General features: G+C 38.5%; 1 protein-coding gene across 4 annotated transcripts in view; it reads right to left on the bottom strand.

The window, feature by feature from the left end:
• Positions 1-15,788: 15,788 nt before the first annotated feature.
• The window catches only part of LOC141559052 (gastric triacylglycerol lipase-like), a 44,513-nt gene continuing 37,243 nt past the window's right edge, over positions 15,789-23,058 (bottom strand). For all 4 annotated transcript variants that reach the window (XM_074297086.1, XM_074297087.1, XM_074297088.1 and 1 more), the window contains 5 exons: positions 22,040-22,176; positions 20,645-20,791; positions 19,663-19,734; positions 18,414-18,485; positions 15,789-16,193 (listed from right to left, as the gene is read on the bottom strand). In XM_074297086.1, the coding sequence (XP_074153187.1) occupies positions 15,945-16,193; positions 18,414-18,485; positions 19,663-19,734; positions 20,645-20,791; positions 22,040-22,176 (677 nt within the window). In that variant the 3' untranslated portion in view covers positions 15,789-15,944. The remainder of the gene's footprint in view (positions 16,194-18,413; positions 18,486-19,662; positions 19,735-20,644; positions 20,792-22,039; positions 22,177-23,058) is intronic.

The raw sequence follows: 23,058 nt of genomic DNA, 5'->3' as shown, positions 1-23,058 counted from the left end.
ATGCAAAAATTTTAAACAAAATACTAGCAAAAGATTACATCAACTTATCAGTAGGATAATACATTTTGATCAAGTACCATTTAAACCAGGAATGCAGAACTGGTTCAATATCTGGAAAACTATTGCCATAATTGACCGTATTAATAACAAAACCAAAGAAATCATATGATAATGAAGAAAAAACTTTTGACAAAATGCAGCACCCATTCCTTTTAAAAACACTAGAGAGCAAAGGGGTAAAGGGGGTTTTCCTTAAAATAACCAACAGTATCTATCTAAAACTTCAGGAAGCATTATTTGTAATGGAGAGAAGCTGGACATACTCCCAATAAGATCAGGTTGAATGCTCTTTATCAGCACTATTATTGTACTAGAAATGTTGGCGTTAACAATAAGAAACAAAAGAAATTAAGGATATTAGAATAGACAATGAGGAAATAAAACTATCATTCTTTCAGATGATATGATGATACTTAGGGAATCCTAGAAAGTCATTCAAAAACTTATTTGAAATAATACACAGCTTTAGTGAAGTTGCAGGATATAAAATAAACCCACACCAAGTATCAGCATTTCTATATATTACTGATAAAGCCCATCAGCAAGAGATAGAAAGAGAAATTCCATTTAAAATTTCTATAGACAAAATAAAATACTTGGGGGCTCTACCTGCCAAAGCAAAATCAAGAACTATATGAATACAATTACAAAAATGCTCCCTAGCATGAAGATCTGCACACTTCAGTGAACCCAGATCAACTCTAGATTTCCTGACATCCCCTTTTCCAGGACTATAGGAGAGGTATGTCCCATTCCTTGGTGACATTAAATTCCCCATTTTACCAATCTGTTTCATATCTCAGACCTCATGAAATGACCTCAGCCACCAAAAGCAATACTAGATAGTCTGTGTTTTTACCTTTGGTCTGTGCCTAGAGTTGTCTGGTTGCTGCAGAATTTATTCTATTTCCTGATTTTGTGGATTCATCATTAGCCTTACTTACCAACATGGTTCTGGGACCTTAGACAGTCTATTAAGTGGGGGAATGCCAGAGCCAAGCCACAAGGGATGCATCTCCTCATGATTCAACAGGGGCACCCTGAACTCATGTCTGAATCCCTAAGGAACCCTCATTTGTAAGAAACAAAAAATCTTGCCAAGAACTCCACTGACTCTATGATGAATTAAAAAAATATATATTTATTTTACATTCTTGCAAGAAAGGGTGCATAAGTAAATAGACACACCTTTGGGACTCCAAAGGCAGCATTTTATTTCCTATCCTGAAACACAAGTCCCTGTCGTGATTCCCCATTAATTTGATGTTATAGAAGTTATATAGCACAAATCTCCACGCTATATACAAAGCCAGTCCCTGCTCCTAAAGAGCTTATATTTTAGAAGGGGGAAGGTAAAAGAGGAGGGCTGAAGACAAAAGACAAAAGATTATTTTCAAATCTCAGGCCATCACTCCTGATTAAAAAAGTCAGTCCCTGTCCTCAAGAAGCTTTTCTGGGGGGAAGATAACCTTCACCCTTGGTTATTCCTTGATGTCCTTGTGGGTTTTAGTTTTCTAATTTGTTTCATTTCTCCAATTTAATTTTCATAACTGTGGAAACCAAATGACTATCTACTTCTCACATCTTCTAAAAGGGAGAATCAGACAAAGTAATAAAAAACATACCATGTAAAAGTTTTCCAAATAAATGGAAGAGTGTCATGGGCCAGAACTTGAAACAAGGTGCTAAGTCACTGGAATTGATTGAGACTAAGTGTACTTAGTTCACATTTTTAGAATTCACACCTTTAAGAGAGTTCACATCTTTAAGAAAGTTCATATATTAGTTCACATATTAGAGTTCACACATTTAGAAAGCATATATAAGCTAGGAGCCTCAATTAGGATGGACTTCAGGAGATTCACAAGTCAGAAGCCCACTATCCCACTCTCAGAGGCAAAGTCAGAGTCATTCCACTTTCCATCTTTGTGCTGGCTGGAGGTTTTGGATTCAGAGGGAACTTAGAGGCTGAAGCTGGAAGAGACAAAGGACTAGCGGCAAGAGCTCTCAGAACGAAGGAGAGAGATAGGCCTCTAAGAAAGCTAACCCAGCTATTTTGAAGTAGACAATAAAGGATCTGGACTCCTGGCTGCATTCAGGGTGATAACACAGAACTGAAATGAAGGCTTCCTCCAGAAGCCCCCCAAGAAACTTGCTCTCAGAGAACAATACAATTTAGAGAAGAACATTACATTTTGGTGCCCAACGTGGGGCCAAGAACTTTCATCTCTGACCCAGAAATTAGGGTGAGTACAAAAAGGAAACTTTGTTAAAGGGCTAAAATAGTATTTCAGCTAAAATAGGACAGATGTTTAGAAAACAGCCTTCTGTTTCTCTTCAAGGAAATTGTGTAGAGAGCATTGTCATGGTTATGAAAAGCCAAGGCTTGATTATAATTTGGGAGCAGATCACTGAATTTTTAGAAACTGTACAGTACACATCTCCTTGGTTCTCTATGGAAAAAGAATTGGATCTAGAGAAGTGGAAATTAGTAGGAGAGCAACTTTGTCAATTCTTCAATAAAAACTCAATTTCCAAAGACACACTTAATACATATAATTTATTACAACTGGCTTTAGGAAATTATAGTGTTAGAATAAGGAAAAAGAAGAAAGAGCAGGAGGGGGAGGTGCCAACTAAACTAGGTGAAAAGGATGAAAATCAGATAAGAATGGAGTTAAGTACAACTTTGAGTATGTTCACATCAGGAGAAATTAGATCATTCCCTGTCCCTTGACCTACCTCCCTCAATTAACCCTTCATGGGTGGAGGGAGAAGGGGGGGGAGAGGTAGTCACACATTCAAGACCTCCTATGAAGCAGCCTATGACAAGATTACAAAGACATTGGTTAAGGCAAAAAATGAAGGAAAGGATGTATCTGATTTTATAAATGCATACCCTGTGATTGAAGAGCTTGACTCTTCAGGTCAGAAAAAGGAAAAGATACACTCCTTTTGATTTGAAAAAAATTAAGGATTTGAAAAAAGGTTGCACTCTTTATGGAGCTACATCATATTATGTTAAGATGTTACTAGATAATTTGTCTTATGAAATCCTAACCCCCTAGTGACTGGAAATCCATAGCAATGACATATTTACAACCTGGACAAAACTTGTTGTGGCTTTCAGAGTATCATGAATTATGTAGGATTCAAGCCAGATGCAATAGGCAAACAGGAGTTAATGTACAAGTCACTTTTGACCAATTAGCAGATGAAGGTCAGTATGGGGAGAATTCAGAACAGATTAATTACCCCACAACAGCTTATGAACAGATCGCCACTGCTGCAACAAAAGCTTGGGGTTCCCTCCCCGGACAAAAAGATTGAGGAGAAGCCTTCACAAAAATAGAGCAAGGTCCCAATGAACCCTTTGCAGATTTTGTGGGATGTTTGCAAACAGCTGTCACAAGAACCATTTGAGAAAATGCAGCTACAGAAATAATGACCAGACATCTGGCTAAGGAAAATGCCAATGAGGTTTGCAGAAGAATTATATGGGGACTATACAAAAATGCTCCTTTATAGGAGATCATAAGATGCTGTGCCACAATAGGCATAAATGCTTATTATACGCAGACTATGACGAACTGTTTTGACCATGTTAGTACCCTAGATATCTTAGAATCAGCCAGAGTCAGGATAAGTAAAAGTCTTTATTCTTGGTCTTTTGGGGTCACTGTCAGGGGATTAGATACAGGAATCTCCACACCTCCTTTCTCTTTCTCTACCACCAAAGAATGATCCTGCTTGTCCTACTATACCCTCTGATCTCTCTTGCCCTTCTTTGTCCACACCCACAGATCCAGCCAGCACAGAGTTGAGTAGGGTCATCCTCCAAGCATATATTAATAGAGAATTGTCCAATTGGTAATTAGCCTTAAGTACTAGGTTATCTTAAGTGCATCTGCTCAGTTCTAGCCTTTTACATCTCCGGCTTTCTTTTGTTTTAGAACACAGGTGGTCACGCCATCCCTGACTTTTCAGGGAGGTGAGAACCCCAAAAAGGAGGTGATTACATCCCCCTGACATCTCAGAAAGGGAGATGAAAAGCCCCAAAGGGAAGTGGGGATTGCTAGCTGGTTTCTGGGCTGAATGGTCTTATTAGAGACAGGTGTGCACAAACCCATCAATATGGGACATATTGGCACATATGTGCACATATGGCACATAGCAATAACACACAGATTATTAGTGATGACTCTCCCCACAATCAGTGCAGGCTTGGTGAGGTATAACAAACATGAATTGAACATGCAAGTAGTGATATAACAAACAATATAAATCAACATGGTCTTGTAAAAGATTTCCAGAAGTCCTAGAAGAAGAATATGTAAACATCAGTCACACATACTTCTTCTTCAACAGCCAAGAAATAGTCCAAAACCAATCTATTGTCCATTGCTTCAGGTGTCAGGGAATGCAACGATCCCCACAAGTTTTTGAAATCCTGCAACAGTCTTTTTATGTGTTGGGGAATCCAATGATTCCTACATGTTTTGAAGTCCTACAATAGTCTTATCATGTCTCAGAAAATCCAATGATTCCTGAGGGCTTTCAAGTCCTATAACAGTCTTATCATGTTTCAGAGAATCCAATGATTCCTGAGGGTTTTTAAGTCCTACAACAGTCTTATGATGTCTCAGAGAATCCATTCCTGAGGGTTTTAAAATGCAACAGTTTTTGATGTCCATGAGTAAAATGCCATAACTGTCAGGCTCTTTCAGTGGTGGGTACAGTCAGCAACAGAACCACTCGATGTTTCTTGGGTTTTCTCCTTCGTTTCAAGGGTCTGCTCTGTCTTTCTCTGATGGACAAGGTGAATATGGCTCGTCAGCACCCATTTGATTCCTTCTCCATCTGTAGAGATACAAGCAAATCCTCTCCCCCAAGCAGTTAACCTATCAGGTCCCTTCCATTCACCATTTTCTGGGTCTCTCCACATGACCTGGTGATTATCTAAAGAAAGTGGGGCTACTCGCACTGGACACTGTCCTTCAGGTGGGTTATAAAACCTGTCTGCTGGAGCCAGTGCATCTTTGTCAAATATTAAGAAGTTAATAGTATAAAGGGCTAGATTTAGAAGTTCTCTAAGGTTACCCGTGGTTCCCCCTTTCTTTTGTTTTTGGAGGAGTGTGTTAATTTCTCTGTTTCTTCTCTCTACTATTGCCTGACCTTGAGGATTAAAAGATATGCCAGTGGTATGTGAAAATCTTATACTGTGCACAAAAGTGTGCAAAATGTTTAGAAGTATATGTAGGTCCATTGTCTGTTTTTATTGCTTGTGGCACACCCCTAATTGCAAATGCTTGTATAAAGAATTCAGTGACCACTCGGGCTGTCTCTTTTGCTGCTGATATTGCAAAAGTGAATCCTGAAAAGGTGTCTACCACCACGTGGATAAAAGACAGACGACCAAAAGATTTATAATGGATCACATCCCTTTGCCAAATTTCATTAAGTCTCAAACCACAAGGGCTCTTCCCCAGAAGGAGTGTAGGAGCCTAGAAAGGAAGGCAAGCTGGACAGGGTTTTACTATGCTCTTAGCTTCTTCTCTTGTTATTCCAAATTGTAAATGTAAAGCTCAGACAGCCTGATGATATTTAGAATGAAATTCTTGGGCTTCTTAAAATAAAGGAGTATTGACTAACATAGTTAGAAGGCTGTCTGCCTTTGAATTACCATCAAAAATAGGATCTGGAAGTCTACTATGAGAGTGGACATGCAAGATATAAATCTTACCTGGATGCTTTCTTATTTGCTTAAAGAGTTGATATATATTGGAGGCTACAAATTTTATTTGGGCTGTTGCAATTCTTTGTACCACACCTACTGAATAGGCCGAATCAGATATTATATTTATGTCTCCTGGATAATAAATAAGAGCTAAAATGATTGCATACAATTCATTCTGCTGAGTGGACTGAAAAGGAGTTCTGACTACTCTCTTAATAGTTAGGTCACGAGGGTATACAGCACAAATATTATGTTTGGATGCATCTGTAAAGATAGTTGGTCCTTTAAGAGGAACTTTAGAAACCTTTTCTTCAAGAATCCATCGCCAATTATGTAACAATCTGGTTATCTTTAATGGAGACCTGTGTGTAAAATTTGGAGCCATGGCTAATAAAATTTGCCACTCTGGGATGGTTTCAGCACACATTAACTTGTGTATTAGTATAAAAGGTGTATATCTTGCCAGGTCTTATCTCAGAGAACTATATTGCTTGCTTAATGGCCTTTAATAAAATTCTAGGCACAAGCACTGGGTAAAGAGTAAGGCTTTGTTCTGGTTGTGCTGGGAGGTTCACCCACTCTATCACACTGTCTCCTTGATGAAGGACTGCTGTGGGTGCCTCTTGTGTACCAAAATCTGATATTTCCAAGGGTTTTTGATGACTCTTTCAACCACATTGGATAAAGCCAGTTCAACCTCTCTCAAAGCCTCTTGAGTTTCTTTTGTAAGTTGGTATGGTGAGTTTAAGAAATGCTTTTAGCTTAACCCCATTACATATTATACTTGCTAACGGTTTTGGATAGATGATACTTATCATTTTAAGGAAAATTTTATTTCTATGCACTCTAGGGTTTTTATCTCAAGGAATCCAAGGATTCCTCCCTTTTCCTCTCCCCCGACACTTTCTTTCCATCTTCCCCTCTCTTTATTCCATTAATTTACCTCATAACCCTCTTCATTCTATTCCCTCCCCTTATTTCTTAATAAATTTGGAACATTTTTATACCCTCTTACACAAGGTACAAGTTAGGAAGGTAGGAAATCACTTGTAAAGAATTCATAAGCTCAGGCCATCTTCAAATCAAGGGGAAAGTCTTTATTATAATGCTCTAACAAATGGACTAATTTACCCAGCAGAATTTATTATTTAAAAGAGGAAAAGTATGACCTTTTAAAGGAAAGGATTCAAAGCAAGGTATGCTAACTATGCTAATTGTGTGTCAGTAAATCAGTTGGTGGTAATGGTCATCCTATTTATACAAGATATGTTTCCAATATGTTAATATCTGTAGCATAACCTCTAGATTATATGAGGTAACCATGGGTGTCAATACAGGATAGTTCTCTTTGTACAAGTTAATTCTATTAGCACAACATAATTCTACAGGATCAGTTGTTTACTGAGCCTCACTCAAATACTGGGTTACTGCCAGGTACATAGTATTTTACTGGAGTTTATTTGCCCCATAATTCCTACATATAAAGTATAAACAGTTTGTTTTTATTGAGTCCCTTAAAATTAAACTTTGATTTTTATCTGATATTTCTCTTGGAACTTATATGTCAAATTTTCTTTTTGCCACAAAATTCTGAAAGTCTGACAATTCATTGAATATCTTTTTTTTTTCCCATTCAGGATTATACTTAACTTTGATGAGTATAATACTTTTGGCTGCAACTCTACTGTTTTTGCTTTTTTGATACATAATGTTCCAAGATTTATGGTATTTTAAACGTGATCACTGCTAGGTCTTGTATGACTCTAATTGCAACTCCTCCATCATATTTGAATTGTTTTTTTCTTGGTGCTCTTAAATTCTAAAATCTCCAGATCAAGGAGAAGATGTTAATTTCATTCATTACCTAGAACCTGACCATATCTAGAACCTGAACAAACATGCCCCCCATTAAACTGAAATACAATACTGATGAACTCCAAGCAATCAAATTTTGACAATTTTCTATAAGTCCTTATGACTTACAGTATCAAAGGCCTTGGTCAGATCTACAAATATCATATATACACCTACTGTGGGATCCTGGAATTTCTCCTGGAGTTGTTGGGCAGCAAACACCACATCAATCATTCCTTGGCCTCTTTTGAAGCCACATCCACTCTCAGGTGGGTCACAATCTCCTTAGCTAGGAAGGAATTGGCTTCAATCTGAGGTAAACAGTCAATGACTTAAGCATTGTATCATGACAGTCTGTTGAGAACACTATGGAAATGTTTAGCCCATTCCTCTAGGATTGTGTTTTTATCTTTATTAGCACTAAGTAGTTGAGAAGCATCATAAGTCTTTGGCCCCTAAATAAGCTTTGAGGCTTTATAAAAGCCCTTTGGATTGCTATTGCCAGCATAAAACTAAATTTCATTTGCTTCTTCTGGAGCCAAGAATCTTGCATCTCCCTAAACTTCACTTGTACTTTTGATGAAATTAAATGCTGCCATCTTAAGAGATAGGTGAACTATCCTGCTGGCACACCTGTGGTGTTCTCATTTTTCACTTAACAACTTCTGAATTTCTCCCTCATTTTCATCTCACCAGTCTTGACGTTTGTGAGAGTTCAGATGAGCAAATGCAGTGCTGTACACCAAATCACTGAAAACTGCCCACTCCTTTTCTGCTCCACTGTTCCCATCCATCTCTGTGTTTGGCTCAACTTTCCCTCCAGTTAGCAGCAAACTGTTGGCACTCATAAAAGTGCACTAATATATTCTTCTGGCAGTCCTTTTGCTTTGGGGATGACACTTTTGTTGAAAGCAAATATTTAGCTTAGAGACCACAAGTCTATGACCAGTTCAACCCTCTAAACCAGAAATTTTCATATTTTGTCTGTCTCTCCTCCATAAAGTCACTATCTATTAAATGCCTAAGTTTGCTGTGAAGGTATATCCACAAAGTTTTATTTCATGTAGGTAAATGGAGTGCTGGTGAGGAGAAGGTCATGAGATGCACAAGTCTTCAATAGTAAATGACCACTGCTGTTGCTGTTTGCAACATCATTCCTCCCAAGGACTCCCTGCTATGTCTGGTACTCTGAGCCTACTCTAACATAAAATTCACCCCAAAATTATAAGTTTGTCCTCTTTTGGCACATTGATGACAAGGGTCTCCTAGTCTTCATAAAATTTTTCTTTGAACTCAACAGAGTTCATCATGGTTGGAATAGATACCGGTGATGGTGGTATGGAATTTTCCCACAAGTGGCAATTGCATAGTCCTTTTGGTAGGTATAGAAGCTTGTTGACTAGATTAGTTTTGATTGAAAAACCTATACCAGTGTCATGATATAGCATGTTATACCATATGTGTGTACACATATATATGTAATATATTAGTTAGTATATTATATATGTAATATACAATATATAATTAATATAAAATAATATATTTAAATATATAATTAATATTAATATAAAGTGATATATTAAAATATGTAATAATGTATATATATATATATATATATATATATATATATATATATATATATATATATATATATATGGTATAGCATAGTATACCAGTTTCTTCATTCATTGTGGCTGCTTCAGAAAAACATGTAATTTTTTTTTCTGATTTCACTAAGCTAGTTTTAATCTGCCAGCTTTGTTTTACTCACAACTGCTGTTTGGATGTGACACCTGCTGAGTTTTCTCACAAGAGCTAGTCATCTTTAAGGTCTATTCAGTTTTTTGTTATCTACATTTGTGCACATATTCCATATATTCATGATGAGTGGAATCAATTTTGCAGAAGTTTTTGTACATTTTTTGTGTTTTCACCACAAAGATGGGAGCCCTCCCTATTGTGATAATCCGGCCAGAGTTGAGTAAGCAGACAATTTTTAGGGCATCTTTTCTAATCTCTTCTTCACATCAGGATCATGCAAGGTATGAGCCTTATAAGGTTGTTCAGATACCCAGAAGGCACTTCCTTTGAGAAGATGATCCCTTGTGCAGAGTTGTAACTAAACTTCCAATGCATTTACACATGTTGTTTTGTCACTTGCCTTTTGCCAAAGGACTTTGAGATAAGTAGAAATGGTAAAAGAGATGTCTTGATTCATAGGTAATTTGGATTGAAGTGAGGCAGAGTTGCACAAATTCACTGACCTCTTCCAGAATTATCACAGTCCAATGGCAAAACAGACTGAAGATGATTGGTGATGATTCAAGATGCAGCAGATAATCATGGCATTTACAGAGTCTAACCAAGCTCTAAGCACGCTACAATGCCCACTGAATTTGCCTTCATGGCCATTGTTCTCAGCCACTCATTCCACCAGGAGAAGTTTTCATATGCTTGGGCTAGATACCCCTCCTAATTCCCCAACATAGTTTTAGATACAACTTGGTTACACAACTTGGTTCAGCCTTTCTGATGAAATGGTTTACTAGGATGTTGCCACTGGGCATGTTACAGTTTTTAGAGTCACAGGTGAAAATGAGGAGGATTGGGTGGACACCAAGAGCAGAGAACTGCTCTGAAAAGGATTGAACAACCTTCCCATCAGAAGTACTAGTCTTCCCTGAATGTGCTCTATGCCCCAGTATAGAAAACATATTTATATAAATCTTGGCACGAGGTAGAGCCAAGATGGAGGAGAAAATGCAGTAAATTGCCTGAATTGTCACTGATTCCTCCAGAAATAACTTTAAATCACATCTCAAAATGAATTCTGGAGTGACAGAACCCACAAAAAGTGGGATGAAATGTTTTCTAAACCCAAGATAACTTAGAAGGATTGTAGGGAATGCTCCTGAGTAAAAAGAGAGCATAGATAGGTAATATCAGGTAAAGTCAGGGGAAGGTCCTTATTCCCATGACAGATCAAGTGAGGATTGAGGTACCACCTCAACAATTCTGCTAAACAGTGAGTTGGCCATGGGGTTTCCTGGCAGGCCTAGAAGCCTTGGGGCAGCACACCAGTAACCAGGAAACTAACTCGAGGCACAAGAAGATTTGGACAATGTTTCTTCTACTCCAGAAGCAGAGGTTCACTTTAAAAATCACAACATAGACTGGAAAATGAGCAAAAAAAAAAATCCCTGACCATAGAAAATTACTATGGTGACAAGGAAACTCAAAACTCAAATTTAGAACAGGACAACAATGTCAAACATCTACATGTAAAGCCTCAAAGAGAAATATGGACAAGATTTCCTAGGAGAGTTCAAAAAATGATTTTAAAAAATCAAATAAGAGAGATGGAAGAAAAATCAAGAAAAGTAATGAAAGTTATTCAAGAGAATCATGAAAAAAGACAACAGCTTGCTAAAGGAAGCACAAAAAAGAAAGGAGATATACAAAAATTCATTGAAGAAAACAATTCCTTGAAAAAGAGATATACAAGTTAACTGAAGAAAACAGCTCCTAAAAAAGTAGAATTGGCTTTCCTTAAAATGATAAATAGTATCTATATAAAACTATCAGTGAGCATTATCTGTAATGAGGATAAGCTCAAAGCCATCCCACTAAAATCAGGGGTGAAGCAAGTTTGCCCATCATCCCTACTATTTTTCAATATTGTACTAGATATCTATAACATTAAGAAGAGGCAAAGAAATCAAAGGAATTAGAATAAGCAATGAAAAAGCAAAATTATCACTCTGTAGATAATATAATGATATACTTAGAGAATCAACTAAAATGATTTGAATAGTTAAAGACTTTAGCAACATTGAAGGATATAAAATAAACTCACATAAATTATTAGAATTTATATATATATATATATATATATATATATATATATATATATATATTTTAACAAAATCCAGCAGGAAGAGGTAAAAAAAGAAATTCCTTTTAAAATAAGTGTAGACAATCAAAACTACTTGGAAGTTTTCCTGAAGAAACCCAAAGGAACAAACCCAGGATCTATATAAAAACAATAACAAAATACTTTTCACGCAAATAAAAGTCTAAACAATTGGAAAATTATTAATTGCTCATGAGCAAGCTGAGCCAACATAATAAAGATGAAAAATCTATGTAAATTAATTTACTTGTTCAGTGCCACACCAATCAAATTACCAAAAATATTTTATAGAGGTAAAAAAAATTGATAATTATATCTTCTAGAAGAAGAAAGCATCAAGAATACCAAGAGAATTAATGAAAACAAATATGAAGGAAGATGTTCTAGCTGCACCAGATTTCAATTAGCATTATGGAGCAGTAATCATCAAAACCATTTGGTACTGGCTAAGAAATAGAGTCTTATGGAATGGATTAGGTAGATAATTCATAGGAAATGACTAGTCATCTAGTATTTGATAAATCCAAAGAACCAAATTACAGGGAAAAGAAGTTACTATGTGACAAAAAAAAAAAAAAAAAAACTACTGAAAATACCAGAAATCAGTAGTAACTAGGTATAGACCAACATCTTACACCTTATACCAAGATAAGATGAAAATATATGTGTGATTTAAACATAAATGGTGATATCTTAAGCAAATTAAGAGATCAAGGAGTGCTGCTTGTCAGAGCTATGGATAAAGAAAGAATTTATGACCAAACAAGAAATAAAGAGCATTATATACACAGCAAAAACTAATTTTGATTATATTAAATAAAAAAAAAAAGATTTGCACAAACAAAACCAATGCAACAAAGGTGAGAAGGAAAGCAGAAAGCTGGGAAACAAGTGTTACTGATGAGGGCCTCATTTCCCAAATATATAGAGAATTTATTCAAATTTATAAAAATACAAGTCATTCCCACAATTGATAAATGGTCAAAGGAAACGAACAGGCAACTTTCAGATGAAGAAATAAAAATTATCTATCCACATGTAAAATGCTTTAAATCACTATTAATTAGAAAAATTAAAGAATCTCTCCTTGAAAAAGTCCTGTTCCTAGGCATGCACAGTTCTAGCCCACCTGAACTCTTTAGATTTCTCCCCCTTGTCCCACCTTGCTGGCTATTGGGGAACCTCTGCATACAATTCTCCTTAGCTCCTTCCTTGTATAAATTAAACCAATTTTAAGGTTTCACCTCACAGCTATCACTTGACTAATATAAGAGAAAAAGAAAATATATCTTGGAGGGAATGTGGAAAAAATTGGAATACTAATGCACTATTGGTAGAGTTGTGAACTGATCTAACCATTCTGGAGAACAATTAGGAACTATGCTCAAAGGATTATAAAATTGTGGATACTCTTTGATCCATCAATATCACTCCTAAATCTGAATTGCTTAAAGAAGATGGGGAGAGGAAGGAAGACTTATTTGTACAAAAATATTTATAAGAACTTATAGCAATTTTTTTGTGGTGGCAAAGAATTGGTAATTGATAGAATACCCATCAATTGGGAAATAGTTAAACAATTTTTAAAAATAAATGTTTAAAAATGTCTTTACATATAACTGAGGCGGGGAAGCAGTATTTAAAAAAAACTGGCAAAAGTTTTAACTATATTCCCAGAGAACATATGTAGATAAAACTGGTCAAAAGGCCAGGAAGAGATAGAACATAGAGAAAATTTGTGAGCATTTCAATAACCAACTACTTTAATCACAAGAACAGATGTGATTTTTCCACTTCTGTTTCAACTTCTTTCTTAAGTTTGGATGTGAGTTCTTTCCTCCAGTCAGGCCCTGACTCTTGTCGCTTTCTGCCCGATTAGCTCATTTCTTCCCAGAACCTTTCTTTGAAAAAATCCCATTCTTAGGCATGCACAGTTCTAATCCATCTGAACTCTTCAGAAATTTTAAGATTTGGCAAATGATTGGAAATGGAGGATGCTGACAAATCCAAGGAGTCAAGGATAATATAATCCCAAAGTGATAAACCTGAAGGCTTAAACAACAGCGATGCTTTAGCAGAAACAGGGACATTTGGAAAGAGGGGAGGGTCAAGTGAAAAAGATGAGTTCAAATGCAGAAATGTTATTTAAAATGTCTACTTGACATTGAGTATTAAATGTTTAAGATGCAATTGGATATGTGGGACAAACTCACAGGATAAACTGAAGTTAAAGGGGAAAAGAGGAGGTTAAAAAAAAGAAGCTCCTAAGTCCTTTTACATATCACTACATGTCTATATTTGTATCTAAATAAATACATAAAGATGTGTGCATACACATATAGACATATATATCATGGTATAAAAAGCCATCTTTGTAGCACAAAGTTTTCCTTAGTAGTGCCATTTGGTTGTGAATCCTGAAAAATTAAGGTTGAGGGTGACCCACAGAGCAGTGGAGAGATTTTCTGACATTCTTTCTTCCTGGTTCTCTTCCTACCTGTGATCCACACATTTCATTCTCCTTTGCTGGATCTTCATCTGCATCACACAATCATGAGTGTTTTCCAAGTGTCTGTTCTGGGTCCTTTTATCTTCTTCCTCTATATTATTTCTCTTGGTGATCTGATCTCATGAATTCAATTATCATCACTAGGCACCTGATTCTCAGATCTCTTTGTCTAGAAATAACTTCTTTCCTGACTTCTAGTCTCACCTCTTCAATTGCTTATTGGACATCTAGAATTAAATGTCATATAGACATCTTAAACTCAACATGTCCAAAATTGAACTCATCTTCCACTTTTCCTCTCTGCTCCAAAATATCCTTCTCTTTCCAGCTTTCCTATTACAAGTAACAGCACCAAGTCTCCTAGACTTCCAATTTAGGGGTCATCTTCAACTCCTTCTCCCTATCATTCCAAATTCAATTGTTTGTGAAATCCTCTTGATTTTATCTTCATAAGATTCCTCACTTTTTCCTCCTTCTCCTCTTGGAAATTGTCATCACCCTAATTGTTGGTCCTCACCTCTGAATTTGGGCCATTGTCCCAACTTTCCTCCCTTGAGCCCATCTTCTACTTAGTTGTGGAGGTCTGATCTAAATCTCACGTCAGACTCCGTCATCCATCCATTCAGTCAACTCCAGTGGCTCACTATCAACTCCAGGAGTAAGTACAAAATGCTCTATTTTCTTCCAAAGCCCTTCATGGCTTTTCTTCCTCCTCTTTCTCCAGTCTTCTTATACATTGACTCCATGGACTCTGCTATCCAGTGATACCGGCCTTCTGGCTAGACCTTGCCCAAGATGATTCATCTCCTGACTGTGTGAATGCTCTTAGCTCTTCTCCATTTCCTAGATTCTCTGGTTTCCTTCAAGTCCCAGATAAAACCCACTTTTCCCCATGAAGCTAGTACTTTCCATCTGTTGATTATCTCCAATTTATTAGAGAATATATGTGTGTATTTATGCATATATCTACCTTGTATGTATATGATTATTTGATATGGCTATTTGCTACCTGCATATGTGCTTATGTACACACACAATTGTTTGCATGTTGTTTCCCCAGTAGAACAGAATTAAAAGTAGGGATTGTTTTTGCTTTTCATTTTTATCCTTAGCATTTAGCACAGTGTTCATTATATAGTAGATACTTAATAAATGTTTGTTATCTTCATGCAGCAAGAAAGACTGTGGAATAATTCTAGCAATAACCTATGTGCAAGAAGAATGAAGGATGAAGAATAAACATAAGGCAGTCAAAAAGATGAGATAGAAAACCCAGAAACCTGAAGAATGCCAAAAGACTTTTAAGAAGGTATTCCATAGGGGGCAGCTAGGTGGCGCAGTGGATAGAGTCCCAGCCTTGAATTCAGGAGGACCCGAGTTCAAATCTGGTCTCAGACACTTAATACTTCCTAGCTGTGTGACCCTGGGCAAGTCACTCAACCCCAGCCTCAGGGCATTAGATACATTAAATGCTTTGGGAAGGACCTCTGTGAGAATATGGATGAAAGGAACTGGTTTCTTTGCCCACGTGGGATATGGCAGTTATTTCTTATACACCTTTGCACTTTGCCAATGTGTTCCCATCATCTTTTACCCAACGCCCCTGAATAAATGTATTCTTTGCTGAAAAAGTTTGAGATTCTCTAACCCATTAAAGTTGTGAATAGTTGGCAAAAATTACTCAGAGGAACTGTTGAATTCATCATGAAGTTGGTTTTAATTGCCATAATAGACAAATGTGTTTACAATAATCTTTATTTTCAGAGTCTCTGACTAAATCACCATATTAATCATCTGTAGTCTAGCCCATTATTAGGAGGAGTGACTAGAAAGATCAAGAGACCCTTGTCCCAAAAGATAGGAAAAGGAAGCTACCAATCATCTAAATTCTTATAGTGATTAAGCATAGCAATGACTTCAGAATAAACATGAAAATATGCATCATTTCCCCACAAAAAATCAACATGATTGTAAGCAGGAATAAGTTTGTGATGAATGACATTTGGGAGTTTAGATATTAACTGTTTGACATCTTTAGGACCGGAAAGCAAATCTTTTTCACCAAACCAAATAGCCGTCGGCACTTTCACTTTGCTCATATCATAAGGTGGAGGAGTGGACTAAATGAAAAAGAAGAAACAAAGATGTATCAAATCCAGGTGAAATCTGCTCAGGAGCCTTCCTCCCCTACGCTGGGGAGGAAGGCTCCCTGCCACTGAATCAAGTGTGAGAATGCCCTCCTTCTGCTCTCTCTCCTTTCCATCTCTCCTCCAAGGGAAAGATGAAAGAGAAGGCAGATCATTAGGAAGGGGAGATGATGAGGCCTGTCTTCTCGGGGAGGAGTTCCCTCTCTTCTATCCCAGGGCCCAGCAAGATGGGGGAGTGAGAGACATGTGAATGAGCAAGAATGTCTCCTCATAGGCTTGGGCGTGCAGAGAGAACATGCCCTTCTTTGGGTAAAAACAAAAACTTCAACATTCATTTTCCAAAAGGCTGCAGAGAGCCTTCATTCCCAGGCTTTCTGGCATTTGGTCACCCTGTTGTTTGCACAGCAAAAGCTGGCATCCTTAACTTTTCTCCTTTTTTGAAAGTAGGGGCTCTTAACCTGGACACAAGAGTCAAAGTTGTTCACTGCCCTGTAGCCTAAGAAAATGGACCAGGGCTTCTTTCTTCACATATCTGTGTGTTTATTCCCCATGGCTGGAATGCCTTGTCTTCTCAGCTCTGTGCCCCCAGACTCCCGAGCTTCTCTCAATTTCAGTTTCTTTCTGATGCTTCCACTTTCAATGCCCTGCCCTTTTCCATGTCGTTGTGTACATATTTCTCCATTTATAACAAATTCTAACAAGAGAATGGAAGCTCCTTAATAGCAAGAACTAATAAATGTTGGTTGGATTGTGATAAAACAAGCAATTTCATAAGTAAAAGAAAAGCAGGTATGTCTGTCTGACCAAAGGTCTGGGAGTTGGGAGGGTTACATCAGTCCCATTTACAAACCAAGATTGGTTACGAAATCTTGTTGTATGGAACAACATGGCATCCAGGAGGCAGTGGATATTGTCCTCTGGCCAGGTCATCCCAGGAGTTTGGCTTTAGATGCCATATTTCAGGAAGAACTTTAAAAAGCTGGAGAGTCAGGATGGGAAAATCACATGGAAACTGAACCAGGTGCATATGGTCACTCTCACAAGAGGGAACATGTGAGCCCTCTAGGTGCACTAGAAAGGTCCAGACTATCTTATGAACTGAAGAAGATGCAGGGTTATATTAACGAAGGTGTGTGAAAGATCTCTGCCATCACTGACCTTGGAGATCCGACAGTCAGATTTCAGAAGGTGAGTCTCTTGCTTTGTTCACTCCCCAATTATTAAAGAGACAGAAAATGATAAAGGTGGCCAAACCTTCAGACTTCCCACAATCTCACCCATGTACCAGGACTGTCTTTGACCAATCTGACAATTAAATGTAACAATTTGTGTTGCGTTTAAAGGCCAACCTGGATGACGTGGAAATGGCTATTGTACAGGAAAATGATGCTGCCAGGGCCCGTTACTCTTCTGTGCATTTGTATAAACATATATGCAGACATGTATACATATATGACTTATGTCTGTGTGTATGTACATGTATATGTATGTGTGTGTATGAATATACCGCTGGTGAATAAACTTTCTTTACCCAATATTGTCTTCACATTCTCTGCCATTTTCAACATTAGGAGTTTAATTGCTTTAGATAGGGCCCCAGAGGCAACACATGTGGGATTTTAACCCTGATCTTCTTGCTTCTGAAGTCAACCCTCTGTCCACCAAGGGGAAAAGACTTATTAATGGATTAAAAGACATAGTATAGCTCTAAATCATTAGAGGTAGAACGATGGCCCTTTGAGGCTTCAACCAGAATGAATGACCAGCATTTCCTAACAGCAAAGTTCAGCAGGGGCCTGGAGAATCATCTCATCTTAATCGTTGAGTTAGAGCCCAGAATGCCTAGTGGGTCAGAAACCTCATAAACTACACTGAAGTGGGAAGTGTGCTACCACAGCCAGTCATCCACATGGTTTGTCGCCATAAACACTCTGCTCTTGAGATGGCTGGGGCCCAGGGTTCATATATTCCCTGTCCCTTCATGATCTTTGAGATTCCAGAGGTAGTCCACCGGGACTCTCCATCAATCCAGGGAGGTTTCAGGGAAGAGGACAACATCAGAGACCTCCTCCTGATGGACACATAGGGGGCAGAGCCCCAAGGTCCATAGTGCCAACTTTGCCAAGAGATTGCGTGTGGATAGAACCTTCAGTGTTCTCCTTTCCCTCAAGTTAGTATCAGAAATAATCTTACCTGATTATAGTACTTCATATTCAGGACAGGATTCCCCCAATCATAAGCTTCAAATCTCTTTGAACGAATAGTCTGAAATGAAGGCCAAAAAAGATGATCAAGCATGGATCCCCCAGGGCCATAAGTAACCTTGGGCATAATGTAGACTGGATTACTGATGTTACAGATAATAATACCAACTAGTCCTTCCGGAGTCCTTGGTGATCCTCCCAATATTCCTTGGGAATATTATATTATAGGTCATAGTGTTCCTGTTCTGCGGGTGAGGAAAGTGATTCTCATAAGGATTAAGTAACTTCCTCCTTGCCAAATAGCCAGTGAGTATCAGGGATGGGATCTGAACTGAGGTCTTCTTGACCCCAGACACAATTGTTGTTCCATAGACTTCCCAGATGCTAAATGACTATAACTAAAACCCCAACCATGGCAGCTACATATAGACAGTCGTGGATTCTCCACCTTGCTGAAAGCCTAAGGGAGAGAATTCATTGAAAGAAAGGTCAGCAGCCATCTTTGATAAACTCTTCCAGTTAAGGGGACATGGGCCCATCACCCAGATTGAATGCCCTGGTCTCTCTGCTTAGCCCTCTGCTATAATTGGCCAGTGTTCTGAAACCCTTCTTTTTGGATTCTATTTCTCAGTTCCTTATGTGCTCAGAAGACGTGGGACTAAATTAAGTACCTACGACACCTGTGCTGGTGGCAGCACAAATTAGTGAGAAATAAAAGAATTTGGAGGCTATTTTGGAGGATATCTCAGGGACACAATGGTAATAAAAGAATGGAAATATTCATGGACAATTCTAGAGGCAATCAAGAGGACATGAATAAATAATGATTTATGTTACTAAATTCTCTTTTTTTTTTTTTTTTTTTTTGAGAACTAGCTATTCATGTTTTATGTATCCTATTAATGCAAGTCCTCTGAAAGTTCATGTTACTGGAATATGACTGGTACCTGAGAAAGACCATGCAAAGTGAATCCATTTATATAAGACTAACATTCTATAATAAAGAGTGAAAAAGATTTGATAGAGACTTTATCTTGAAAAGTGTAGTAAGATGTAGAAATTCCTGTCCTTTTGATCTCTTCTTGAGCTCCCTCTTCCTTGGACTTCTAGTGGGATAAGGAGGTATAGAAGCATAGGAGCTAGATTGTATTTAGGATACTGAGTGGTACTTTTCACAACTCAATTGTGAAAATTTGTGTTCAGTAAATTATTTTGGAATCAAATTTGAAAAGTTTTACCTGTAAGAAATGCCGCATGTCTTGAACAGAGGAACCTCCTGGGTTTTGTGAAAAATATATATCAGTGCGACTCTGGGGGAAAAAAATAGATACAAAGAAATATTTTTTCCAAATTAGTTTCCTTTCATGCTAATGACCTTTGGGCAAAACTTGACTGGAATATGTTGGGGCTGATGAATTGGGTTTGTGTTAATGGAGAACTTTCTGTTCAGCAGATGGAGAGAAGTCTTTCTGTAATTGAATTGGAGATGTTCTAAAATTTGTCTGCCAAGAGTCAATGTGTTACAAATGGTGAGGACTTGAGAGACTACCTAAATCAGAATAGAAATTTCTGCCAACTATTCTACAAGCATTTATGAAAATCCTTCCATGCAAGTAGCAGGTAGAATAGATAGGACTTATTACCTCATCAAATATGGGGGCAAGGAATGAAGAATTAAGGATGACTCCCATAGCGGGATTGGATTGGAAGAGGCTGGGACACTGGAGAGCAAAGTGCTTTAGGGGGAAACATGATGTTTAGATGTACTCAATAGCAACTAAACTCACCAAGACAGTGTAGAGGAAAGAGAAGGCCCAGCACCAAGATCTGGGAAATGAAAAGGGTCAGTCTGACTGACAAGTGAATCCCCACCCTAGGAGTCAAAAAAAAAAAATCCAAGGAGGAAGAGAAAGCATCCAGGAGGAGAGGTAGGTCAGCAGGGTCACTCATGGCAAAGGTCACTGAGGAAAGCTATTGAGTAAAGGGCAGTTTCAGTGAAGTGCTTGAGGAAGAATTCAGACCACATTAAAAAGTGAGTGGCAACTGAGAAAGTATAGTCAGTTCTTTCTAGTTGAGTTATGAAAAAAGAAATGGAAAAGAAGACCTTCCAGGGATGATAGAAGGGATTTTATATCATGAACTATTCTGTTAATTGGTGTGTGTGTGTGTGTGTGTGTGTGTGTGTGTGTGTGTGTGTGTGTGTGTGTTATAGCTACTTACTTTGTTGAATTTTATGGTATTAAATCCAAATAAAGACAATAAGAAGTTATCACAAATTGTGGAAAGGATCTCATTGTTGCACACATCTCTGCCAATGAAGTGGACTAAAAAGTTGTTTGGGAAGAATTCCTTTTCTCCGAATAAGATCTGCAAAAAGGCGGGTTAGAGAAATATATCAGTATAAGTAGCGGGGTTCAGTCCCCTCCCGGATGCATAACAGCGATGGGTTTCTCAAAAATTGAGACATAGTTTAGCAGAAATGGCCTCCCATAGATGCCCCTACTCATCACCCTCAAGCCCTGGCCAGTGTCCAAAGGGACTGCAGCATCTCGAGGAGAAATGGCACAGAAAAACTCCCCAAATGGTCTGCTCTTTTGGCAAGAGGGCCATGAAGTCCAGGGGTGTGAGATCCAGCTTTAGTTATCGGGGACACATTGAATGGAAAAGCTATTCCTCCCCAACCCACCTAGGCAAGTTCTGTGAGCCTGGGGTGCAGGAGGCTTTCTGAGGGGCAGGCTCCTTCAAAGGAAGGGTTCACATTTATAGATCTTTTGTGAATAAAAAGTGAAAAATAGATGTTTTTAGAATAGGACAGTAAGGTTATTGTCCTAAGACTATGGTCTACTATTTTTGAATGGACATGCTATTGCACTGATCCCCCAGCTCGGATGGACAGTGAATGGGATCCAAAAGTAGAGGAAAATGGAACTGGTTAAAAAAAAAATCACCAAATTAAGATAGAGGGGTTTGCTGTCCTTATAGGAAAAGAAGACTTAGAGAGATGGGAGAAAGGCATGAAGGTAAAGGAACAGGAAAACAGCTAGTGGCTCCAGCAAGATTCAAAAAGGCACAAAACAGGGGCAGATGGAACTCCCACAGGGGAAAGAAACAGGGAAGTCCTCAGAAAAGATTATGGGACACTTTTGGCCCAATTAGCTGATGAAAAAAACTGAAATATGACACAGGCCCAAATGATGATAAAAACATCCACAAGAGTAACTTCATCCACTCAAGAACCAGCCTCAAAGTCAAAAAGAGAACTAAAGAACAATAGGAAGGAGCCCCCTGTGCTTTTAGCTTCCAAGGATGAATGGAGATTGGCCAGAGGCCCTTGTAGCCTACCATGCTCTGCATCCTGAGATAGCAAGTGTAAAGGGCCGACCCAGAAATTTCTAGCAATGGCCGTGGAAGCCACCAGAGCAGGGCCTGGCAGTGCTCAGCTTGGGATAACCCAAGGCTCTCTGCTCCTCAAAGGGCCATAAGGATCTAAGCCCAAGGCTCAGGCAAGACCTCTGGTGCCCCTGGGTCTCGATCTCAGAAGATGCTGAGGATTCTTTCACTGGGGCCCTGTCCTTTCTGCCCCTCATGGTTATAGCTATTTGAAGTGCTATTTACCTTAAACAGTTTCTCAGGGATATGTGCCAAGACAACAGTGGGACCATGCACATCATTAAGAATGGAAATTGGAGCCATTGCAAAATTTGTCTTGATCCTTTTAGATATTCTGGGGTTGGTTGACATTGCTGCAAAGCCTAAAAGAGAAAAGACGATTAAGTGCCATCCCTTCCTCCTCATCCCACTGCCACCAGCACAATCCCAGGCCTCGTGATCTCCTGCCTGGATCATCCCAGCTATCTCCTAGACGGACTCCCCATCTCCAATCTTTTCTCTTGATTTGTTGAAGATCAAGCCAAGGTCACTCCAGAGAAATCTCCTCCAAATCTAAGCCAGCTCTAATGTCCACTTAAGCTGGTCTGATTTGCAGGGAGTATAAATGAGGGGGACAAATGACAATTAAAGGGCTGCAATGGGAAGTCTGGCACATTGGGCATTAGTTAGAAAACTACAAAAGTGAAAACTCTCCAAGAAGTTCTTACAGTCAGCTTTTACGGCAAGGCTCTGAAAGGGCCCAGCTCCTGGTTAAATTTTTTCACCAGGTTTTGGCCACTGGTGGGCAGCCATCGGCTGCCCCATGTTGGGTCAGAAGGCATTTATTTGTAAGCTCTCTATCTCTGCCTGAATAAGTAGTAAAGATTCCCTCTCAGGCCGATTGTCTATCAGGCCACACCTTTAAGATACTTCTTAACATTGAGTATAACCAGAAATGCTCAGAGAAGACTCCTCACCATTATAAAGCACCCAGAAGGACCCAGGGTTCTTCCCAAGTACTTTTGGTAATTCTAAAGCTATGAGCTGTAGAGGAGAGAATCTCTTACATTAATAGAGGGAGTTTCCTCACTAAACGAGGAGCAATAAAATTATAGGTCCAGTTGCTATCCCTCCATCCTTTCTGGGTTATGCATGGGGGAGAGAGGATAGGGTTCTGAAAGGTAAAGGTGTGCAGGGGATTCTCGGCCACTGTAGCAAGCATCTCAGGTAGGATGTGAGCCAGGGCTCTCTCGCCACTACATTCG

This window comes from Sminthopsis crassicaudata, chromosome 2 (assembly GCF_048593235.1).
Source record: "Sminthopsis crassicaudata isolate SCR6 chromosome 2, ASM4859323v1, whole genome shotgun sequence".
Taxonomy (NCBI): Eukaryota; Metazoa; Chordata; class Mammalia; order Dasyuromorphia; family Dasyuridae; genus Sminthopsis; species Sminthopsis crassicaudata.
The sequence above is the reverse complement of the archived record's forward strand: the minus strand, read 5'-3'. Positions and strand labels throughout refer to the sequence as shown.